We start from the raw sequence: 22,856 nt of genomic DNA on the forward strand, positions 1-22,856 counted from the left end.
CGATTTAAGTTTCTGTGCACTTTGTTTTATAAAATTCAAAATAAAAGAGGTTTTTATTCCAGTGCAAAAGCAAGGAGGCAAACGGTTACCCGTGGGCGGTCATCAATGATGGAAACACATAACGGTATCCTGTGTGTTGGTAACGGCTTTTACGCACCCATTCATAAAACCCCTCGTGTAGTAATCATCACATAAATTCACGCACACATTCTTACAGCAAGCAGCTGGTGAGCTTTTGCGTTGCCGATGCGATGCGGAACGAACTGTCATTCGCGATGGATCAATGCACGCGTTTCACTCGTTGACGTTTTAGCGGTGCCGTGTTATTTACGTGACCATTGGCAACAAGTGAATTCGGCACCGCTCAAGTGTCAAATTAGTGAACTCGTGCATAGGTCCATTCTTCCTTCATTCGGAAGGGCAATCAGTGCGATTCTGGTGAAGCTGGTGGACGTTTTGTCGCTCGCGGGTGCCCTGTCGTTGTAGTGGAATTCTGCTTTTGGAAATTGGCGTTGTAACAATACTATGGACCCTCGGAGCTGTTAATTTCCTACGGTGTTTGAAAGTCGCATTTTTCTTTTTGGGCGGCCACTTACGAAACAGACTTGTTTTCGGTTTGTTTGCGGACGGGACCCATTGAAGAAAGGTCAACTGCGGCTATCGATTTGTATGCAAATTTATCGCACAAATTGCGTAATTGTTTCCAGTTACGTTACCACGGTTTTTGCGGAGCAAAGAATCGATTCTAGTTTCGGCAGCAGACATGAGCAGCGAGGATAAATCCACCGGAGCAAGAAATGGTTGCTGCATCAGCATTCCGCCGACTTCTGTAGCAGGTGCGTGTATATTAGGGTGTCCCTACAGTTTACTTTATCAGAAAACGAGGGCTCAACCTCCAAATGGTAGATAAGACACGACACGAAGATCGGACTTTCTTAAAAAAATCTCAACTTGGCAAACTCTAAACGTTATTTCTTAGAGTTCCCTCATACAAAAGTTTGATTGTAACATTTGGAAATTCAGCCCCAGGTTTCCTGACAAAGTGAAATTTTGGGACGCTCTAGTGTGCATTGAAGAAAACGCATTCGAGCGATTTATTGCGTTAGTGTAGCGAATGATTGCATTCTGAATAACACTGTTTCCTTTTTTTTAGTATCCAACGGCATAATGCAGCGAGCCACGGAAGAAATCGAAATCCCAATGCCATGGGGCATCGTTGCTGGTGAGTAATGTTGAGATTTTGGTTGAGAAATTTTACCACACTTATCAGCTGTTGGATGAATTGGCACAAAGTGGTTGATTCATAGATAGCGGTTGATTAGTGTTAGTAGCGTGCTAAGCGCCCTGAGCACGTGCTTGACATCGCCTCGTCGTCGATCGATTCGGTATTTACATATATTTATAGTCGACGTCACAGCCATGCATATCAACACACATTACGGTCACAAATGTTGTGTTTTTTGCGTGATAAGTGAGTACAGTCGCCCAACTGTTATGGATAACCCAAAAATATGAGTCAATGTTGGATTAAACACTTGTTTTCTTACCAAGTAGATTTGCAATTATGCAAAAAAACTAATAATCCTGCGTGAAATAATAATCTTAACAGCTTATATTTGAATAATCGGATATTATTCAAGGAAAAAAAAAACGTCAATATCCTTTTTTTCTTTTATCTAGCAGATGACTTGATTTTGTAGTTGTTCTGATCTATAATATGAGGCTCTTTGATTCATAATAAGGATCCTCTTCTCACACTGCTCCACATTAGTGTGGGATGGAGAGCCATTTGAAAGCTGTCTCAAAATACACAGTTCTTCATAAAAACTAAGAGGAGGAAATTTTGTTTTGTACAGTGCCACCATTGATTTTTAATCATATTTTGTTCTCAAAAACCGACCCTTGATTGTATCATAATTGTGGGGTGACTGCAGTGTTGATAGGCTCACACTCAAAATCTCAATCAATACGCTCTCCCGTGAGAGCAAACTCATTAGAGATCTGCTTCGCAAATCTCACGCTTGAGATTTTGATGCAAAATCAACTCAATCAACTCAAACCGTAAAAAATGATTCAGTCGCAAAACCCGGCAAAAACTCGTGAAATCCGAATGTTGTTGTTAACGTTAGAAAGGATTACTATAATTTTACCAGACTAACAAGAAATTATTGCCGTGTGTGAGTAAACTGTGGAAATACGAGACAATGAGTCAAAAAGGTGAGCCAACTCATCCATGATTTTTTGACTGCTGAGTTGCATAATTGACAACTCACGCATGAAAAATATCAAGCGTGAGTTGTGAGAAATTGAGTTTTTCACAACACTGGGTGACTGTACCTATCATGCTTTGTATAGCGTGCGTATATTCGATGTGCTGGACATCAGATAGCGACAGTTTTTGTTGTGCTTACCTACGATAATATGGTGTGACGCAAGTAAACGCACTTCTTTTATAGGGCATTGCCATGTTAAGCTATGAAGGTGACAAGTGAGGTTAAACAGCTATGTCTTTAATGTGTCGTATTTTGCACACATTTTTGACCCATTAATTTAGGCTTAGTCTGGAAAGTTACTATCTTGTCTAATTAGCTGCCTGTATTGCTTGCACATCAATCTGGATATGGTCGCTCGAGTATGCATGGTAGTGTGCCAGAAGTGAAAAATATCAAAATAGCAGTGCTGATCGATTTGAGCGAGTATTTTTTTTCCACAAGCCGAATATTATTCAGCCTGCAAAAGCTGAACAATGCCAATTATTCAAGCTGGCGCTTCAAGGTGGAACTTCTGCTGGTCCGGGAAGAACTTTGGCGTTACGTGACACCAGGTGAGAAACCGGAAGTAGAAGCAGAAGCGGTTTGGGCCGCTGGAGATGCCAAAGCCAGAGCTACCATCGGGTTGCTGATCGAGGACAACCAACACGCATTAATCCGGTCGTCGAGAACCGCGAAGGAAGCTTGGACGGCGCTTCAAAACCACCACCAGAAGGTCTGTCTAACGTCGAAGGTCTCGATGTTGAAGCGAATCTACGACGAGCGCTATTCGGAGGGAGAGGATATGGCGGAGTACATTTTCGGCATGGAGGAACTGTTCAGTAGCCTTGCGAATGCCGGACAGCAGCTGGAAAAAAATCTCATGGTCGCGATGATCCTGAGAAGCCTGCCAAGCACGTTCGACACCCTGACTACCGCCCTCGAGAACCGTTCGGACGACAAACTCATCTTGGAGCTTGACAAGCGGAAACTTTTGAACGAAGAAAGACGGTTGTGGTTCGGATTCTGCGATGAAAATTGGACAAGGTAAGAAGAAGAAGCTTCTGGTCTGCCACTACTGCAAGAGAGTGGGCCACATTCAGAAGAAATGCCGTCAGACTCTACGGGACACCGAGAGGGAAAGGAAGCCAGGTAAACCAGTGAAGCCTACATTGAGACAGGATAGCACCGTGTCGTTTGCGTTGCCTGCGGAAGCGAAACTGAAAACGGAGTCAAGCCTTGGATCGTGGACTCGGGCGCGACAAGCCACACCGTTGCGAGCCGAGAATTTTTCGTGGAGCTGCAAACACGTTACGTTGGCCGACGGGAAGAAAGCGATTATGGAAGGAGAAGGTCCCGGCGTTATCCAGTGCTACGACGACAAGGGTAAGCAAACCGAAATGAAGCTGTCCAAAGCGTTGCACACACCCACGTTGGCGATGAACCTTTTGTCAGTTCCGTCGTTGGCGCAGAAAAACGCAACTGTTATTTTCGACGTCAACGGTTGCCGGGTGATGCATGGCAACCGAACCGCTGCCATAGCAACGTTCAAGCAAGGTTTGTACTACTTGAAGCAACCATCCTCCTGGCGACCGGGAATCATCCGAAGGGCTGCATGCACGAATGGCATAGAAAGTTCGGGCATCGTGACCCCAATACCATCGTTCAAATGGAGAAGAAGCACCTGGTCGACGGTTTGCGTATTCGCAAATGTGAAGCAACCGAAATCTGCGAGTGCTGCTGTAAGGGTAAAAGCACCCGTACGCCTTTCCCCAAGGAATCAAAATTCCGTTCGAAGGCGCCCCTGGATCTCGTGCACACAAATGTGTGTGGTCCGGTGGAAGTACCGTCGGTAGGTGGAAAACGATATTTCTTGAGCATTATCGACGATTTTTGGAGGTTCTGCGTGCTGTACTTGCTGAAGGAGAAGTCAGAAGTGGTGGACAAGATCATCGAATTCGTGGAAGCGGCCAAGACCCAATTTAGCCGTAAACCGAAGGTGGTACGCTCCGATCAAGGAGGAGAATACAGCAGCGAGCGACTCCATTCGTTCTACCGACGAGAAGGCATCAAGGTACAATACACGGCGGAATACAGTCCGCAACAAAGCGGTGTTGCAGAACGACGAAACCGCTACCTCACCGAGGTGAGTAGGTGCCTCCTATTCGACGCCGAGCTGGAACAGTGCTACTGGGCGGAAGCATTGAACACGGCAGTTTACCTGCAAAACATTTCGCTATCAAGATCGGTTGCAGTCACGCCGTACGAGTTGTGGCACAACCGAAAACCGGATGTTAGTCACCTGCAAGTGTTCGGTTCCCGTGCATGGGTGCACATACCGAAGCAGAAGAGGAAGAAGCTCAATCCTCAAGCTCAAAGCTCAAGAAGATGATCTTTGTTGGGTATTCGCATGAACATAAGGCGTACAGGTTCCTGCATAAGACAACGCGGAAGGTCTACATCAGTCGAGATGCGAGGTTTGTCGGGGGTGAACCAGCACAGCCTACCGAAAACATTCAGGAGGAGAGTACCGTCGAGTACCAATCGACACTCAAGCCCACCGTAATGAGCGCACCGTCGAACGAGATTATCGATGACGACTGAAATGAAGACGACGGCGAAGGGTATGATACGGCTGCTGGCGAGTAGATTGAAGAATTCACCGATAGCGATGACGAAGTCAGTGTGAAAATTGAATCTCCAACTTGGCGGTACCGCCAAGTAACTGGTTTGACCAGCGATTCCACGAGCGAACCTCGGAGCTACACCGAAGCAATCCAGGAAAAAGGAAGAATGGCAGAAACCGATGAAGGAAGAAATCCTGTTATTGCAGGAACACCGAACGTGAGAGTTGGTACCCCTGCGACTCGAAAAGAAGTGCGATACAAGGCCAGGTTGGTCGCACAAGGTTTCACCCAACAATATGGTACAGACTACGATGAGGTGTTTGCACATGTTGCGCGGCAAAACACCCTTCATACGCTTCTGACCATCGCCAGCTGACACGACATGGTAGTGCAACACTTGGACATCAAGACTGCCTACCTATATGCCGATCTAAAGGAAGAAGTCTACATGCGACCGCTTCCAAGTGTGAAAACGGATGACAAGGTTTGCCGGTTGAAACGCAGCACTACGGGCTGAAGCAGTCAGCACGTGTCTGCCACCGGAAGATAGACGACACCTTCAAGAAAATGGGATTCCATTCTTCATCGTCCGATCGCTGGCTGTATGTGAGAGAAGGAAATGGTAAGCGAAGTTACATTTTAATTTATGTTGAAGACATGGTCGTGTGCTGCCACTTGAAACGTGAGTTCGATGCAATATCGAAGGCGCTGGCGAAGCAATTCAACCTGGACAATTCCAGCTTGGGAGAAATTCGAACGTTTCTTGGAATCCGCATCGAGAAGCAAGACAGCCACTACACTCTGAATCAAGCTAAATACAACGACAAGATCGTGGAGCGGTTTTGGGCTCAGCAGCTTACCGGTACACGCTATGCCCACCTCCTTTTTGTTTGAAGAACACGGTTGGGGTTCATTGGCCTTCTTCTTTGTCTGTAATATTACAGATTTTTGAAGCTCCAAGACATTACATTGGATGGGAAAGAATGTTAGTGTGTAATGAATGTTGCTTCTACAGACCGAGAATACCTCTGCATCTCCACAATCACCACGGGAAAAGTGTTTATTAGTGAGGAAGGAAAGAGATCTGGGAGTCACCTTTGGTCGATGATCCGATCCATGGATATGGAGGAAAAATACAACTTTTACTTAATGACGAAAAAAGAAGGGTATGCGTATATTCAAACTTTATTAAACAGGGGTTAGGGTTTATGCCGACACTTGTAGTGACAAACCATTCATAGTTTTTTTTAATTTACAAAAACGTTACGTTGACTCGATAAAAATGTGTTATCATAAGCATGAAACGAGCTCACCAGTTGGTAATCCACGAACGCTTGGGTTTCCACAAAGCACTCCTTATGTTACTGAATTTTGGGTAATCCAACAACATAGTAATTTTTACCGAACAGTTTGCGTGTGAAGGATACTAAAAATAATTTGTTTACGTAAATGAGGATTTTTGTTTTTGCTTTCCTACGGTAATGTCGGCAGTTCATGATAGAATTTCGAAATTCTTTGAAGGGATTCGATATTCTTAGAGGGATGTCTAGATAATAAAAAAAACGTGAATATCGTTGTAAATACCTAGCTGGACTTTGGAGTCATTTATTGAGATCCTGAAGATTTCTTCAGGAATATCTTAGGGAACCCTTGAAGGAATACCTTGAGAAATTGTTCGAGCAATCGCTGGGGGAGGTCTTCAAATAATCCATAGTATAATCGCTAAAGGATGTATACGTTGAATCCATATCTTGAATTAATTTTTGAGAAATTAGTGTAGGAATCCATGGAGGTATTCATGGAGAATTAAATTTAGTTTTTGGTAGAATCTTTTGGAATATTGTAAAAAATTCAGAGCGGTCTCAAAATAATCTCTGGAAAATTACCTTTACATATTTTCCCGTGGAATTTCAGGAATAACTTTCGGATTAACTCAAGTCGCTCTTCTTTCGCTGAGTAGTCCAATATCAGGAACTGATTTTACCAGTAATGAGTCAGTGCTTAAACACTGCTATGCAATATCATTTGTTAAAACATTTTCTAATATTTCACATTTTTTTCTAACCGTAGGTAAATGGTGGGGTCCCCGAGAGAAGCAACCAGTGCTGGCGCTGCATGGCTGGCAGGACAACGCCGGAACGTTCGATCGACTCTGCCCGCTGTTGCCGGACGACGTTCCCATTTTGGCCATCGATCTACCCGGACACGGCCGATCCGCTCACTACCCCAAGGGCATGCACTACTACATCTTTTGGGACGGGATCGCACTGATCAGACGAATCGTCAAGTACTTTGGCTGGGAGAAGATCACCCTGCTGGGGCACTCTCTGGGCGGAGCACTGAGCTTCATGTATGCAGCTGCGTTCCCGGACGAAGTTGAAGGCTTCATCAGTATTGACATTGCCGGTCCACCGGCCCGAGATCACCACAAACAGGCAGCGAACCTTGGAGATAGCATTGATCGATTTCTGCGCTACGAATCGCTACCGGAATCGAAAACACCTTGCTATGGATATGACGACGCCATCGACGTTGTACTTGCAGCTTACGACGGCTCAGTAGATTTGCAATCGGTGGAGGTGCTAATGCGAAGGGGCATGGCCCCAGCAGCGGAAAGATTCAACAAAGAAGGGTTCTATTTTTCGCGGGATCTGCGACTGAAGGTGTCGCTCATGGGCATGTTATCCCTGCCGCAAGTGATCGCCCACGCGGAGAAAATCAAATGCAAGGTGCTAAACATACGGGCTGTTCCGGGAATGCACTTTGACAACGTCGACTACTACCCAAGTGTGATAGAAGCAATGCAGAAAAACTCTCGGAAGCTGGTATATAATGAAATACCCGGAACGCATCATATCCACTTGGTAAATCCGGAGCGAATATCTCAACAAGTGACCGATTTTTTATTGGATAGAGAATAGATTACATTAATTTTAAATCTCCCTATAAAGAAATAACCAAAAACAAATTGGAATATTTGCACATGGTTTTGCTCCGTTGATCGGATTGACCCATTAGGGGTCCCAACAACACATTCTATCATTTCGTACCGTAACTTAGCAAACTTATTAATTTATACGAGTAAATTTAGTGTATTAAAATAGTCAAATGGTGATGAGCATTGCTAAACCAATTGCATTCAAGATTTTAAATCTAAGTGCTTTCAGCTTGTTGAGCATTAGGAACAAAAGACAAGGTGTGATATATTTTTGAAACTGTACTAGACGAAGAAGCACGGAAAATATAATTCGCTATATTTTGTGAAAAAATCATTCGTTGTTCTTATAGTTATATTTATATTGTAGTGATCCCTAAACATACGTCGGTCCGTAAGCCTTTTTGGTGGTGCAGGGCACCAGCGATGTTTCCTTCAAGTAGTTTTCGATTGCTTTCTGCAGAATGGTTTCCAGTGGACTGAATGTAGCCCTGGATCGTAACCGGGCCTTGGATACCTCCAGCGATTTCAGCAACTCGAAGTTGCGCTGCCTTGCTGCTTGAAGCGTTAGGCTTGGTTGTGTTTGGGCTCGTGATTTGGACGCATTATTATTTTCGCATTGCACCAATTTTTGTTCGTTTTGATTTCTGCAAAGTTTTAGCAACAGTCAATCAGATTGAAACGCATACGAAAAATTCGCGCCATTTAAGTGATATTTAATTAGGTACTTACAACAATTTCAACTTCTCTTCTAGCTCGTACTCCATCATAGCATACCGATCGTTAATGTCGGAAATAAAGTCAATTTCTTTCCTAATATTTTGTGCCATTTTTTAATATGCTCAATAATTACAAGTATAATGTTAAATAGTAGAATATGTTGATTGTCTAGCACTATGTTGTATCAATAATGTGTCTATGGCGATAGTTTAGTCGCTATGGTTACGAAAGCTTTCATTCACAAATCTAGTACCACACTAAGCGATGCTTTTATAGCTTTTGCGCTTTTCTTTATCTTGCTTCTCTTGGTGCTTTTTTTGTAGGTTGGGTATATATGTTTTGAAAGCACTAACTTGAAGATTCTGTTGAGTGATGTTGTGAGGGAATCTATTTGTTTTGAAGTAAATAATTGGGACTACAGTCGACATCTCGATATCTCTCCCTGTGTCGATGATTTGTACCTAAGACAAGACGTGACAGGTCGAAGTACAAAAACGAAACCACTTCTCATTGGTGGTTTTGGCAAAGGCCTACTTTCATATCGTTGAGTTGGTTTGCAACAGGGCATTTCGTTGCTAGTCCAGCCGTGTTGCTAGTTCATATATTAGTGTTTTTATCGAAAGATTGAAAATTTTTCATGAAACCTTATTGTTGCAAATCTCTTTATATTCAACGTTAAGTTACCGAATGTGCTTCAACAATGCTAAATCAAATGAAAAAATACTTAATAATGGAAATTGTGTAAATTTTCCTAAAAATATCACCATTTTTAAATATATACCTAATTGTTTTAAGAGCTAGCATCATCTATTGCACTAAATGAATGAAGCGTTCAAGAAACAATCAATCTATGATTCTTAATATTTGAATTTGTTCACAAGATTTACTTAAAAAGTATACAGGTAACACTGGCTTTTGTATCGTCAAGGCTATTGACTGAAAAACAACTGGGCAGTCTTAGTTTTGTACGGTCTCTTCATTCTGCATACATTTTCACTCTCCATATCTCGATTTGATTTCCATTCCCGTTTTTCTCTCCGTATTTCGATATGCCCATTCTCAAAGGTTACTAGACTTGATTTTAGGAATTCCAAACAATTTGCAAAAACGAAATGACGTCTGTTTGTTTTCAATTGACCTAGTAACGGAGTGATTTGCGATCTAGTATTCTTTCAAAATTTATTCTATGTCTCGATCTCTTCCTATCTGGATGCTCCCTTCATTATCGAGATGTGGAGAGTCGACTGTAGTATTTTTTTGCAATTCCGTTGCACATTAGCCTACTTTCTTTTTGCCTCCATCAGAGACGAATAGAGACATAGTAGTCGGGTTCAGATTGGGTACCATTTCTAGTACTGTATTTGGTCCCTTGGTACTGCGAAAGATACCCCGATTTTCGTGGGTTCGCAACCAGCTACGAAACGATACCAATGAAGAGACATTTGTGGAAGACGCACCGGAGAACACCGCTGTAGTATCCGGAACCACCATCTCACTTAACTTTTGGCCGATTCCGCCATCAGCCGAACTTATGTGTTGGGTGCAAAACAACACATCCGTTCGCCACAAAATCCTTCACTAAACTGACTCTTTTTCACGCGACAAACTGTCAATCCACTTTCGCGCTTGTTCTCCCTCGAGCTGTCATTTGTGCACGCTCAAAATATTAATGCGATATAATGACTATATCTGAACAAACACGCTAAGACAATTCTTACACGCTCAAATAAATGTAAGAATTTATAATGAGTATTGTTCATTATATCGATTATTCAATTCATCGACTCTAGCTACCACATCCGCCTTCTTGTCTACTCTATTTCTCGATTACTGTTTCAAATCGACGAAAATCACTTTCATACGGTTTTAAGAAAATTATTTAAGAAGAAAAACAACCTATCTTCTAAAACTGTTTTGAAATGAATGAACTTTTAACATTTTTTTTTATTTTGCATACAATCAGCTCAAATTCTAAAACTAAGTAGTTCCTATTATTTCCAGCAACAATTTGATAACAAAATGATAAGCTGTTTTACTCAGTTATTTGCGACGTTTTTGTACCAGTATAAAATCGACTCAAGTAGTGTTTTGTTTTGATTTGACGCCATAGTTAATATTGATACGAAAATGTATCACAATATGTGCTTACATTCAGAAAGTATGCTGATACTCTTTCAGCTACATCACTGCAATACCAATTGATATTCTTTAACTCGAAATTGTAACATGATTCTGCAAACAATCATCAACGACATGTAAAAATTTCAATTACGGCCTGCTTCCCCTTAAGTCTCTTTGACTCTCCATACAACGGAGCGGTGAAAGTATCATCATCATCATCATCATCATCATCATCATCATCATCATATCATCATCATCATCATCATCATCATCATCATCATCATCATCAATCATCATCATCATCATCATCATCATCATCATCATCATCATCATCATCATCATCATCATCATCATCATCATCATCATCATCATCAATCATCAATCATCATCATCATCATCATCATCCATCATCATCATCATCATTCATCATCATCATCATCATCATCATCATCATCATCACACATCATCATCATCATCATCATCAATCATCATCATTCATCATCATCATCATCATCATCATCATCAATCATCATCATCATCATCATCATCATCATCATCATCATCATCATCATCATCATCATCATCATCATCATCATCATCATCATCATCATTCATCATCATCATCATCATCAATCAATCAACATCATCATCATCATCATCATCATCATCCATCATCATCATCATCATCATCATCCATCATCACATCATCATCATCATCAATCATCAAATCATCATCATCATCAATCATCATCAATCATCATCATCATCATCATCATCATCATCATCATCATCATCATCATCATCAATCATCATCATCATCAAATCATCATCATCATCATCATCATCATCATCATCATCATCATCATCATCATCATCATCATCATCATCATCATCATCATCATCATCATCATCATCATCATCATCATCATCATCATCATCATCATCATCATCATCATCATCATCATCATCATCATCATCATCATCATCATCATCATCATCATCATCATCATCATCATCATCATCATCATCATCATCATCATCATCATCATCATCATCATCATCATCATCATCATCATCATCATCATCATCATCATCAATCATCATCATCATCATCATCATCATCATCATCATCATCATCATCATCATCATCATCATCATCATCATCATCATCATCATCCATCATCATCATCATCATCATCATATCATCATCATCATCATCATCATCATCATCATCATCATCATCATCATCATCATCATCATCATCATCATCATCATCATCATCATCATCATCATCATCATCATCATCATCATCATCATCATCATCATCATCATCATCATCATCATCATCATCATCATCATCATCATCATCATCAATCATCATCATCATCATCATCATCATCATCATCATCATCATCATCATCATCATCATCATCATCATCATCATCATCATCATCATCATCATCATCATCATCATCATCATCATCATCATCATCATCATCATCATCATCATCATCATCATCATCAATCATCATCATCATCATCATCATCATCATCATCATCATCATCATCATCATCATCCATCATCATCATCATCAATCAATCATCATCATCATCATCATCATCATCATCATCATCATCATCATCATCATCATCAATCATCATCATCATCATCATCATCATCATCATCATCATCATCAATCATCATCATCAATCATCATCATCATCATCATCATCATCATCATCATCATCATCATCATCATCATTCATCAATCATCATCACATCATCATATCATCAATCATCATCATCATCATCATCATCATCATCATCATCATCAATCATCATCATTCATCATCATCATCATCATCATCATCATCATCATCATCATCAATCATCATCATTCATCATCATCATATCATCATCATCATCATCATCATCATCATCATCATCATCATCATCATCATCATCATCATCATCATCATCATCATCATCATCATCATCATCATCATCATCATCATCATCATCATCATCATCATCATCATCATCAATCATCACCATTATTAAAATTCTATTTTATGTACCAGCCTACTCCTCTGCCCTTCCGTCAGGGAGCCTACTGGGGACATTTTTCTTTAATATGGGAATTGTTTATATTTATCCGCCAGCCTACTCCTCTGCCCTTCCGTCAGGGAGCCTACTGGGGACATTTTTCTTTAATATGGGAATTGTTTATATTTATCCGCCAGCCTACTCCTCTGCCCTTCCGTCAGGGAGCCTACTGGGGACACTTTATTTCGGGTAAAATCATTGAAAATTGAACAATTTTTCTCGCATCTTGGCCTACTCTACTGCCTGTGCGTCAGGAAGACCTACCAAGGATGCATTTTTCCATCGCTTTCTGCACTTAATTTCGGTTCAGTATAAACACCTGTTTCGCATTGTTGTCAAAACAACTTTTCAAAACATTGCTGCAAGAATACAAACCTACTTCAGAATCGAATAAATCTCATGGAAGCGCTTCGGTTCCAACTGCGCCATTGTAGTATCCGGAACCACCATCTCACTTAACTTTTGGCCGATTCCGCCATCAGCCGAACTTATGTGTTGGGTGCAAAACAACACATCCGTTCGCCACAAAATCCTTCACTAAACTGACTCTTTTTCACGCGACAAACTGTCAATCCACTTTCGCGCTTGTTCTCCCTCGAGCTGTCATTTGTGCACGCTCAAAATATTAATGCGATATAATGACTATATCTGAACAAACACGCTAAGACAATTCTTACACGCTCAAATAAATGTAAGAATTTATAATGAGTATTGTTCATTATATCGATTATTCAATTCATCGACTCTAGCTACCACAACCGCCACATCCGACAGTGAAGAGGAGGACGTTGCTGGCGATGCTGGCGTGTCAGTGGTTCGGCGATCGGAGCGTACCACAAAATGAAACACACCCTTGCGGTGCAGCGATACCGTTTGAATAGGAACGCAGCGAGATGATGAGTCCCGCACATTTGAGGAAGCAATGGCCGGGCCTGAGCAAGCTGTAGCGGAATAGCTGCAGTCGCATGAAGAATATTCCACATGGAAGGTTGTTCGTTTGCTGCCAAATAAGAGGGCTATTGGCAGCAAATGGTTTTTTTTTGGCTGCAAATGGAGTAACACGATGGTTGTAAAACCAATCATAGTGGTCTGTAAGAATTTTAATTGCAAAATAAATTTAGGGCCCTATGGACCTTTGCACGTGTTCACTTATTTGACGTTTGAGCGGTGCCGAATTCACTGGTTCATAGTCCAGAGTCCAGTTGTTAATTACACCTATCGTTTGTCTGGTGAGTTGCAAGCTTACTGTCAATGATGATGTCACGCTACACGATAAGTGTTCATCTGCAACAACCAGACAGCTCACCAATCCACCCCGAGGTGGATCGTGCTGAGTTGTTGAGTTGAAGGAGAGCGAAAGAAGGAAGGCACAAAAGTCTGTTTGACAGCTCTGCAGAAAGCGCGTGCGCACGGAAAGAGCGCCAGTTCGGCTCGATTTGCAATGATCGGTTATTATTATTATTTTTTCGCTATTGGATATTCTATGGTTTGGTTGATCGATGTTAAAGTTTGTTTTAAAAGCAGCTCCACTTATTTTGAAACATATTGCCGTGTACAATAGTAGACAACACAACTAATTTAATTAAAATAATTTGAAATTATAATTAGTACATATACAAAAGGGGAAGAACGTTTAGGCTGGTTGTGCATTACGATAAAATCTCTTAACATAAGCAATGCTTGTTGTTGGTTCTTGTGGAAGGATCAACATGTTCGGCTTAACGAATCTTATTTTAAATATCGAATAACACCACATGCAATTGAACAAAAAGGATGTGATTACATTACCGCGAAAAAAAAATATTGGGAATCAAAATTCTCCTGAGAGGAATGATGTGGGGGAGGCTCATTCTAATTAATATTGTCGTTCAATTATGGGGATAAATTAAAATTGTTATTGTTCTATACAAACTTATTTATTATAATTACCTGTAAATATTGATACAGCACAATTCAAGTATTTAAATATCAAATAGCAAACATAGATATGGTCGGTGTTCAGACAGACTGAACCAAGTGTTTTTTTCAATCGAGTAAGAAAAATGTACCCCAAACATGTGAAACATCAAAATATTATAGATATTTACTGTAATAATGGAACTTATCTATTTGATGATACATTTGTATCAAAATAACATGGAAGATTTAAAATTGATGGAGTTCTTTACGTATCCTTAGAGCTCCAAAATTCATCTAGTCTGGTCTGTCTAAACACCGACCATATGATTCTCAAAAACTCATGAGAATGGTATTTTACTCTTTGAACTGTTATTTAATTTGGATGTGTTTAAAAGATTTATAAATTTAATTTATTATTGATGTTACGAGCTATGTCTGTAGTTAAACTTAATGCTACACAAGAAATATATTTGGATCAAAGTATTTTTATATATAAATCATATGAAAATAAAAATGTTCCAGAAAGTACTCTAGAATTCTTTGGGAGCGTCTTCCGGGATTCTTCCTCAAATCATTCATGAATCCTTCAAATCCTCTCTGGGATTGTTCTGCTGAAAATCTTGAGATTATTTCTGAATTTTCTTCCAGATATCGCTTTGGGATTCATCAAAAAAAAAAAACTTTACCATTCCGGTATTACTTCTGAGATTCTTTCGGATATCCCATTGCGATTATTCTGGACATCTTTTTGGATTTCTTTGCAGAACTCTGTATGTGATTTTGCGTGTATCTCCTTAAGGATTACTTTTGAAATCCAGGAAATTAAATTCTTTGAAATTCTTGAAAATTGTTCTCGAAATACTATGGAAGATTTTACCATAAATCCTGATGCAATCCATTTGGAAATTTAAAGAGGATTTTATCAAAAAATGTACGACTCTACTAGAAATTCTTCGGGAATTCCTCCGAAAATAACTCTAGATTTTTATCCGGAAATACTTCTGGTATTCTTATGAGAATGCCTCTGGTATTCTTCCAAAAATGACTTGAGATGCTTTTGGAAATATTTCTGAAATTCTTCAAGAAATTCCACTGAGATTTTTACGCCAATATCTTTGAAATACTCCTGGGACTCTCACAAAAATCCTGTTGGAGTTTTTTTTTTCGGATATCTTTCTATTCTAAATTTTTCAATAAATTTTGCTGGGATTGTGCTGTAAAACCAGCTAAGATTCATCCAAAAATACGACTGTCATTCTTCCGGATATCATTCAAGAATTCCACCGGAAGTTTTCGTGAGATTCAACCGTAAATCGTTCTGGTATTTTTCAGAAATTCCATTGAGATTCTTAAAAATATCCTTCTGAAAAATTTTCTGAGAATTGTTTTGGGATTATAGAAGGATTTCCAGAAGAATTCCAAGGCGATTCACAGAAACATCGCTTCTGTATGAAGGATTATCGTTAATATCTGAAATAATCCCATGAGAATTCTAAATCCAAATTACAGTGATATTCAAAAGAATCCCAGAAGTTATTTCGCCAGAATCCCTGAAAGATTTAAAGGATATTCACAGACATCCAGAAGATTTCATGAATATTTTCCAGAATAATTCCGATGTCCAGATGAACTGCAGAAAGATTCATGGAATAATTTCAAACGGGATTTTCGGAATCATTTGAAAGTAACTTTTAGAAGATCCTCAGAAAAAGAAATCAGTAATCAAAGTAATCGAAAAAATCTCATTATTTCAAGCAATGCTCGTTGGTTCATGTCGAAGGATCAACATGTTCGGCTTAACGAATCTTATTTTAAATATTGAATGACACCACATACAATTCAACTAGTATGTGATTACAATTACTAAAATTACAATTGATTACAAAAAAAAATATTTAGAATTACAATCCTTCTGAGAGGGATGATGTGGTGGATGCACATTCTAATTAAAATTGTCGTTCAATTATGGCGATAAATTAAAATTGTTATTGCTCCATAAATACTTGTTTATTATAATTACTTGTAAATATTGATACAGCATATAAAAAGACATTGGTCCAGAAATTACTCCAGAATTCTATGGAATTTCCCTCCTGGGATTCTTCCTTAAATCACTTATGAATCCTTCAAAACCTCTCTGGGATTGTTCTGGAAATCTAAAGATTATTTCTGATTTTTCTCTAAGTTCTTCTGGAAATCACAGAATACTTACAGATATCGCTTTTGAACTCATCTAAAAAACATCGTTGGCATTCCGGTACTATATCTGAGATTCTTTCGGATATCCTTTGTGATTCTTCTGGACATCTTATTGGAATATTTGCATAAATCTGTATGTGAGTTTGCGTTTATCTCCTTAAGGATTACTTTTGAAAACCTGGAAATCAAATTCGAATCGAAATTCTCGAAGATTCTTTCGGAAATTCAATGGAAGATTCTAACAAAAATCCTGATGCAATTCTTCTGGATATTTTTAGAGGATTTTGCCAAAAAATGTACTACGACTCTACTACAAATTCGTCGAGAATTCCTCCGAAAATAACTCTGGCCTTTTTCCGGAAATAGTTCTGGGATTATTATGAGAATACCTCTGGTATTCTTCCGGAAATCACCTGAGATGCTTTCGGAATCCCTTTAGAATACTTTCGAGGATGCTTCCGAAAATCTTTCTGAAATTATTCTAGAAATGCCACTGAGATTTTTACGTCCATATTCTTGAAATTTGTCTGGGACTCTTCCAAAAATCCTGTAGGAAATCTTCCAGATATCTTTCTAGCATTCTTTCGGGAAGTCTTCTGGGATACTTTCGAAAATCTTTCTGAGGATCCTTCAAATCCTTCTGTTAAGGATTCTTGCAGAAATTCTTCCCGAATTACCTCTAGACTCTGGGAGTTTCCTGAATTTTTCAAGAAAACTGTTATTATTTCGACTATCTCTCTAGGAGTCTTTCGGAAATTCTTCTACAATACCCCCAGATTTCTTTCTGTTATCCTGCTGGAGGACTTCAAAACATCTTTCAAAGATTCTTCCAGAAATTTTACTGGAATTTTTCAAGAAATTCTGCTGGGATTCTTCCGTAAAACCTGCCGAAATTCATCCGGAAATACGACTGGAATTCTGCTTGAATGATAAGCATTCAAGAATTCCACCGGAAATTTTTGTGGGATTCAACCGTAAATTGTCCTGGTATTTTGTTTAAATACATTGAGATTCTTAGGGAAAAATATACAGGATTCTTAAAAATATCCTTCTGAAAATTCTTCTGGAAATTGCTTTGGAATTAAAGGAGGATTTCCGGAAGAATCCCAGGTCGATTTACAGAAGAACCACAGAGAAATCACTAAAATATTATCAAGGAGATTTCTAAAGGAATTATTTTAAGGATTCTCTTAAATTCCTGAAACAATCTCAGGAGAATTTCGAATGGATTTTGAATGTTTTTTTACAGTGATATCCAAAAGAATCCCAGAAGTTATTTCGCAAGAACCCCTGAAGATTCAATGAAAAGTCACAGACATCCAGACGATTTCATGAATATTTTCCAGAATAATTACGATGTCCAGAAGAGCTCCAGAAAGATTTACGGAATAATTTCAAATGGAATTTCCAGAACCATTTAAAAGTCACTTTCAAAAGATGCTCAGAAAAAGAAATCTGTAAAGAATCTCATAGGTATTTTTTTAAAGTCCCAGTGACTGTCCGGTAGTTTTCTTGGAGGATTTCCATTTGAAGTCAAGAGGGATTTTCAGAAAATTCTGCCAAGGATTTAAGAAAATTTTCAAGGAAAATCAATGATTAATCACGAAAAAAATCAAAAACACTTCCTTATGAATTTCCAGAAGAATCACAGAGTTTTTTTTTCTCAAAAAATCTTAGAAAAAAATTCTAAAAATCACGAAGGAATTTTCGGAATAATTCTGGATATACAAAATTATCTCAGGCAGAAACAATAAAATCAATAGCAATAAATCTGTAAGAATATAAGAAGGATTTCTGTAAGAATATAAGGAGGATTTACAAACAATTACAGAGGAATTTTCGGATGATTTCCATAAATAAAGATTTAAAAAAATCCCCGTTATCTGGAAGATTCTTAGCAGGATTTTCGGAAGTATTCCACAGGGATTTCTGGGAGAATTCCATTGGGATTTACAAAAGAATTCCAGAGGAATTTCCGAAAGAATCCCAAGAATTTGCACGGAAGAAAGTGAAGTGAAATAATAGATTTTTTTGATTATAGTCTCAGGCGTCTTTCCGAGAGTATTCTAGAATAATAGGTATAATCTAAGACATTTTTCGGAAAGAATCTCAAAGGGATTTTGAAGAACTTTCAAAGAGTTTCACGGAAGAAATACTGAAGAATTACGAGGAAAATATCAGAATTTAAATAATTATTTCGATTGGATTTCCAGAAGAAATCCCGAGAAATTTTGTGAGAATCCCCGAACCCAGATTTTTAAAATAGATTCCATTACACTGGAAAGCAATCATTAAATCATTTTCGGCAGCATTCCAGAATTTTACGGCAGAATTCCAGAATTTTACAGCAGAATCCTGAAAGATAGTCCAATAGGAAGTCCCAAGGAGCTTATTGGAAAAATCAGAGCGATCAAAGAAATAACTACATATAATAATTTCAGAAGGGTTTCTGAAAGAATCTCAGTGAATTTTCAAGATGTCCTCTAGCAACACAACTAATATATACTAATATTTACAACTCAATACTTAATTATAAATTGCGTTAAGGTGATTATAGAACAAAGCCACCCCTCAAATTTTCAAAAGCACAAGACTTGAGAACCAAACAGCTCTCACCGTTGAAAATTTATCCCATTAGTCACCACCAGCAAGCAAGCAGATTGATTGGTTTTCAACGCAAACTGTTGTCAGATTCTCCAGTCTTGTGCCCTTGTTTGGCTTCGTTTTATAATCACCTTAAGCTGAGTGTACGATATCCAGTTTGGGGGCGGATTGACGGTATCGAAGTGGATTAAAAACAATTATAGGAGAACGTGTGGAAAATACATATGAACTGCGCAGAATACATCAGACCGATTTAGCATTGCTGCGCACTTCAAAAAGCATTTTATTTTTATTAAAATGTTTGATAATAGTAGAACGACAATGATCATCAGTTGATTTTCCGCTACTGTTTTTTTTTTTAAATCACAATTGTTATTTCTTTCCGTGCACGCGCTCGGGAAATGAATCTGGCCATGGTGCAACAACCGCGCTACATTCGATGAATCCTATGCGACAAAAATTGTCGGCGCTATCCGTCAAATTCGCTCACCAAAGCTATTTTGGTGACTTTAACATCACAGCTATGGTCACATAAATAACACGGCACCGCTAAAACGTCAAATAGTGAACCCGTGCAAAGGTCCATTTTATAAGTCGAATCGATCAAAAACGACTCGACTGGAGTCACTATCGACCAAAAACTTCGCTCGACTTGGCTTTGTCACTCGAGTTTATCGACAGTTGTCACTCTATGTGACTGGATTACTATTCGCGTCTACGAAGGTAATTACCACAGTTGACCCTATGCGTGAAGCTCCGATTATTTTACATGGCAAAGCATAGGAAGTCAATTTTCAAATGCTTCTAAAAAATTCAAAACACTTTTTAATTAAATTCTGTTAAGTGTACGGGGTTAGACTATTGATCAACTATAGAATCAGTAGCATATTGGGAAAAATATATAAAACTCAAAATTATATGCCTAAAATGTAGCCCATCAAAAGTATATCAACATATACTGAAAAGATTTTAAATAACTATTGTAGTTAATTTTATATGAGCATTTGAAATTTTGCTTCCTATACCTTGCCGGGTAAAATTTTCGACGCTTCACGCATCGAGCAAACTTTTCCCAGATGGCAGCACCGTACCTTCGTACACTCGAATGGGAGTCGACGGGTGACATCTGAAATATGCATGCTTACTTTGATCGACAATGACTTCAGACGAGTCACGTGAATTCGCTCGAATTACAAAATAGACCCCTTAGTTTACTCTACGTTCTCAATCAAGCCAGTTCAGTTTTATCATCCTTTCTAAGACATTGAAGAGAAGAAAATGTGATAAACATTCGTTTCTTTATGTGCCATAAAATTTTAGGCAACTGCAGGGGACATGAAAGCCTTTATTTTGTCTTTGATGAAACTATAGGTGTTGAACTGCCTTGTGAATCCAAGCGGTTGCATAAGGAGAGTGAAGCAATTTTGCAAAATAATACAGTCAACTCTCCCTAACTTGATATTGAAGGGATCATCGAGTTAGGGAGGTATCGAGTTACAAAACACAAAACCAGTGCAACTGTGATCCAAGGGACCATCGAGTTAGCCATGAAAACCAACTTTTACTATGGTTGTCTAATTCGATATCGAGATACGGAATATCGAGTAAGGGAGAGTTAATTGTATTGCCTATTTTTGCACAGATAATCGATATTTCTATTAAACCATGCTAAAAATAAACGTTTAATTTCATAATAGATCAGTCACTTATTAAAATAAATATCATCAATTTTTAAAAAAATGTTTTTTTCTTGTTTTATTTGTTTATTTTTACAAGGGGGAAATCTGCAAACAGATCCCCTGAGAAGGTAACTCAGGGAATGCGGGAATGACGCACCAACGACGAACCGCTAAAACCAGTCTATGCACTGTGCTTGAGCAATTCTTTTAGAATTGCTCAAGTGGTGAACAGTGCATCGACATGACCCTTGGACTCAGACCCTTATCTCCCCGTAACCACCTTACGGTATTACTTCAGGGAGGGACTAGTGCATATAGCACAACACGTGTAGCAGAAGTAGCCTAGGAAAACTGCTTCTCCTAGCCGACTTAAACAATATTACAAGGCACCAGCCTCGGTAGGGCTAATCCTCTGCAGCCAACTCTTAGCCATAGGCGCTTACAAAATTACAATTCTACCATAATGTGAGTGACAGCCGTAGTTACTGCATTCCAGCACTCGGCATCCGCACACATTCTCTCTATTATATTGTCGGGGGACGTGTCTCCTCCGCATGTAGCAAGCATGCGACTTCTTACAAGTTGTGAGTCACAACAATGAAACGGAGGCAATCGAACACGACATGCTCCGCTGTTTCCTCCACACCAGCACAATTGGGGCACGCAGGAGATTCTGAGTGCCCGAATCTATGCAGGTACTGTCTATAGCAACCATGTCCTGACAGAAACTGCGTCAGGTCGAAGTTCACTTCCCCATGGTTTCTACTATACCAATTTGACACATTTGGTATTAGCCGATGGGTCCATCTACCCTTAGTGGAGTTATCCCATTCCTGCTACCAGATTCTGAGCGTTTCTTCTTTACACGCGTCGCGGACTCCTCTGGTACCCCTTTGGTTGAAGCATTGAACATCTTCCTTGATGATGAGCCCGATAGGTGTCATCCCGGCTATGATGCACACGGCCTCTTTAGATACCGTCCGGTATGCACTTGCTACTCTTAAGCACATTATCCTGTACGTGCTTTCCAACCGCTTTAGGTTTCTGCTTGTTTGACCAGATTGGTCCAGCTTTTGACCAGATTGGTCCTCCATACCTTAGTATGGATAGCGCCACGCTTGCCAGTAGCTTGCGTTTGCTGGCAATTACAGCAGAGCTTTTAGACATCGCCGATATAGCCGTAGATGCCCTTCTACAGGCATATTCAACATGGCTAGCGAAGCAGAGCTTGTGTTCGATTTACCCAAGATGCCTAAGAGATCGCTTCGAATCTATGGTGCAATCACCTACCGAGATAAGCGCCCGTTGCTCGGACTTGCGGTTGTTGACCATCACCACCTCAGTTTTGTGACGAGCCAGTCCTAGTTTCCTAGACTCTATTCATTCGTCAACTATGGAAATAGAGTGCGCTGCTGTCAACTCTACTTCCTCCATCGATTCACCATAGACCACTAGGCCTAGGGTGATATCGTCGGCGAAGCCAACAATATTAACAGTCGTCGGAATAGTGGTTATCACGCCCAATGGTATGGGTGCCCTAGTGTAGATGTAGTTGTGAATTTTAGAGGAAAACAAAATGCACTCAGTCTCGAAAAACACCCAGAAACCGGGTGTAATTTTTTCAAATTGGGTAATATTTCCAAATGCATTTTGATGAGTTTGGAATGCGTGTGCAAGTTTCTTTGAGGAAAACAAAAACAAACTGTGTATGACGAG

General features: G+C 39.4%; 2 protein-coding genes across 3 annotated transcripts; one reads left to right on the forward strand and one right to left on the reverse strand.

Annotated features, from left to right (window-relative positions):
• The first annotated feature begins 350 nt into the window (after positions 1-350).
• Positions 351-8,145, forward strand: LOC5577205 (probable serine hydrolase). Of its 2 annotated transcripts, XM_001663251.2 has the most exons (3): positions 351-836; positions 1,154-1,222; positions 6,947-8,145. In XM_001663251.2, exons 1-3 carry the CDS (start codon positions 764-766, stop codon positions 7,795-7,797), a joined length of 993 nt encoding a protein of 330 aa, XP_001663301.2. In that variant the 5' UTR covers positions 351-763; the 3' UTR covers positions 7,798-8,145. The 2 variants fall into 2 exon arrangements, with proteins under 2 accessions (XP_001663301.2, XP_021701759.1); XM_021846067.1 differs by lacking the exons at positions 351-836; positions 1,154-1,222 and adding an exon at positions 2,451-2,481.
• LOC5578247 lies at positions 8,110-9,019 on the reverse strand. The gene is made up of 2 exons (XM_001663721.2): positions 8,544-9,019; positions 8,110-8,458 (listed from the first exon to the last, which is right to left on the reverse strand). Exons 1-2 carry the CDS (start codon positions 8,639-8,641, stop codon positions 8,188-8,190), a joined length of 369 nt encoding a protein of 122 aa, XP_001663771.2. The 5' UTR covers positions 8,642-9,019; the 3' UTR covers positions 8,110-8,187.
• Between the last annotated feature and the right edge of the window lie 13,837 nt (positions 9,020-22,856).

Source organism: Aedes aegypti, chromosome 2, assembly GCF_002204515.2.
Source record: "Aedes aegypti strain LVP_AGWG chromosome 2, AaegL5.0 Primary Assembly, whole genome shotgun sequence".
NCBI lineage: Eukaryota > Metazoa > Arthropoda > Insecta > Diptera > Culicidae > Aedes > Aedes aegypti.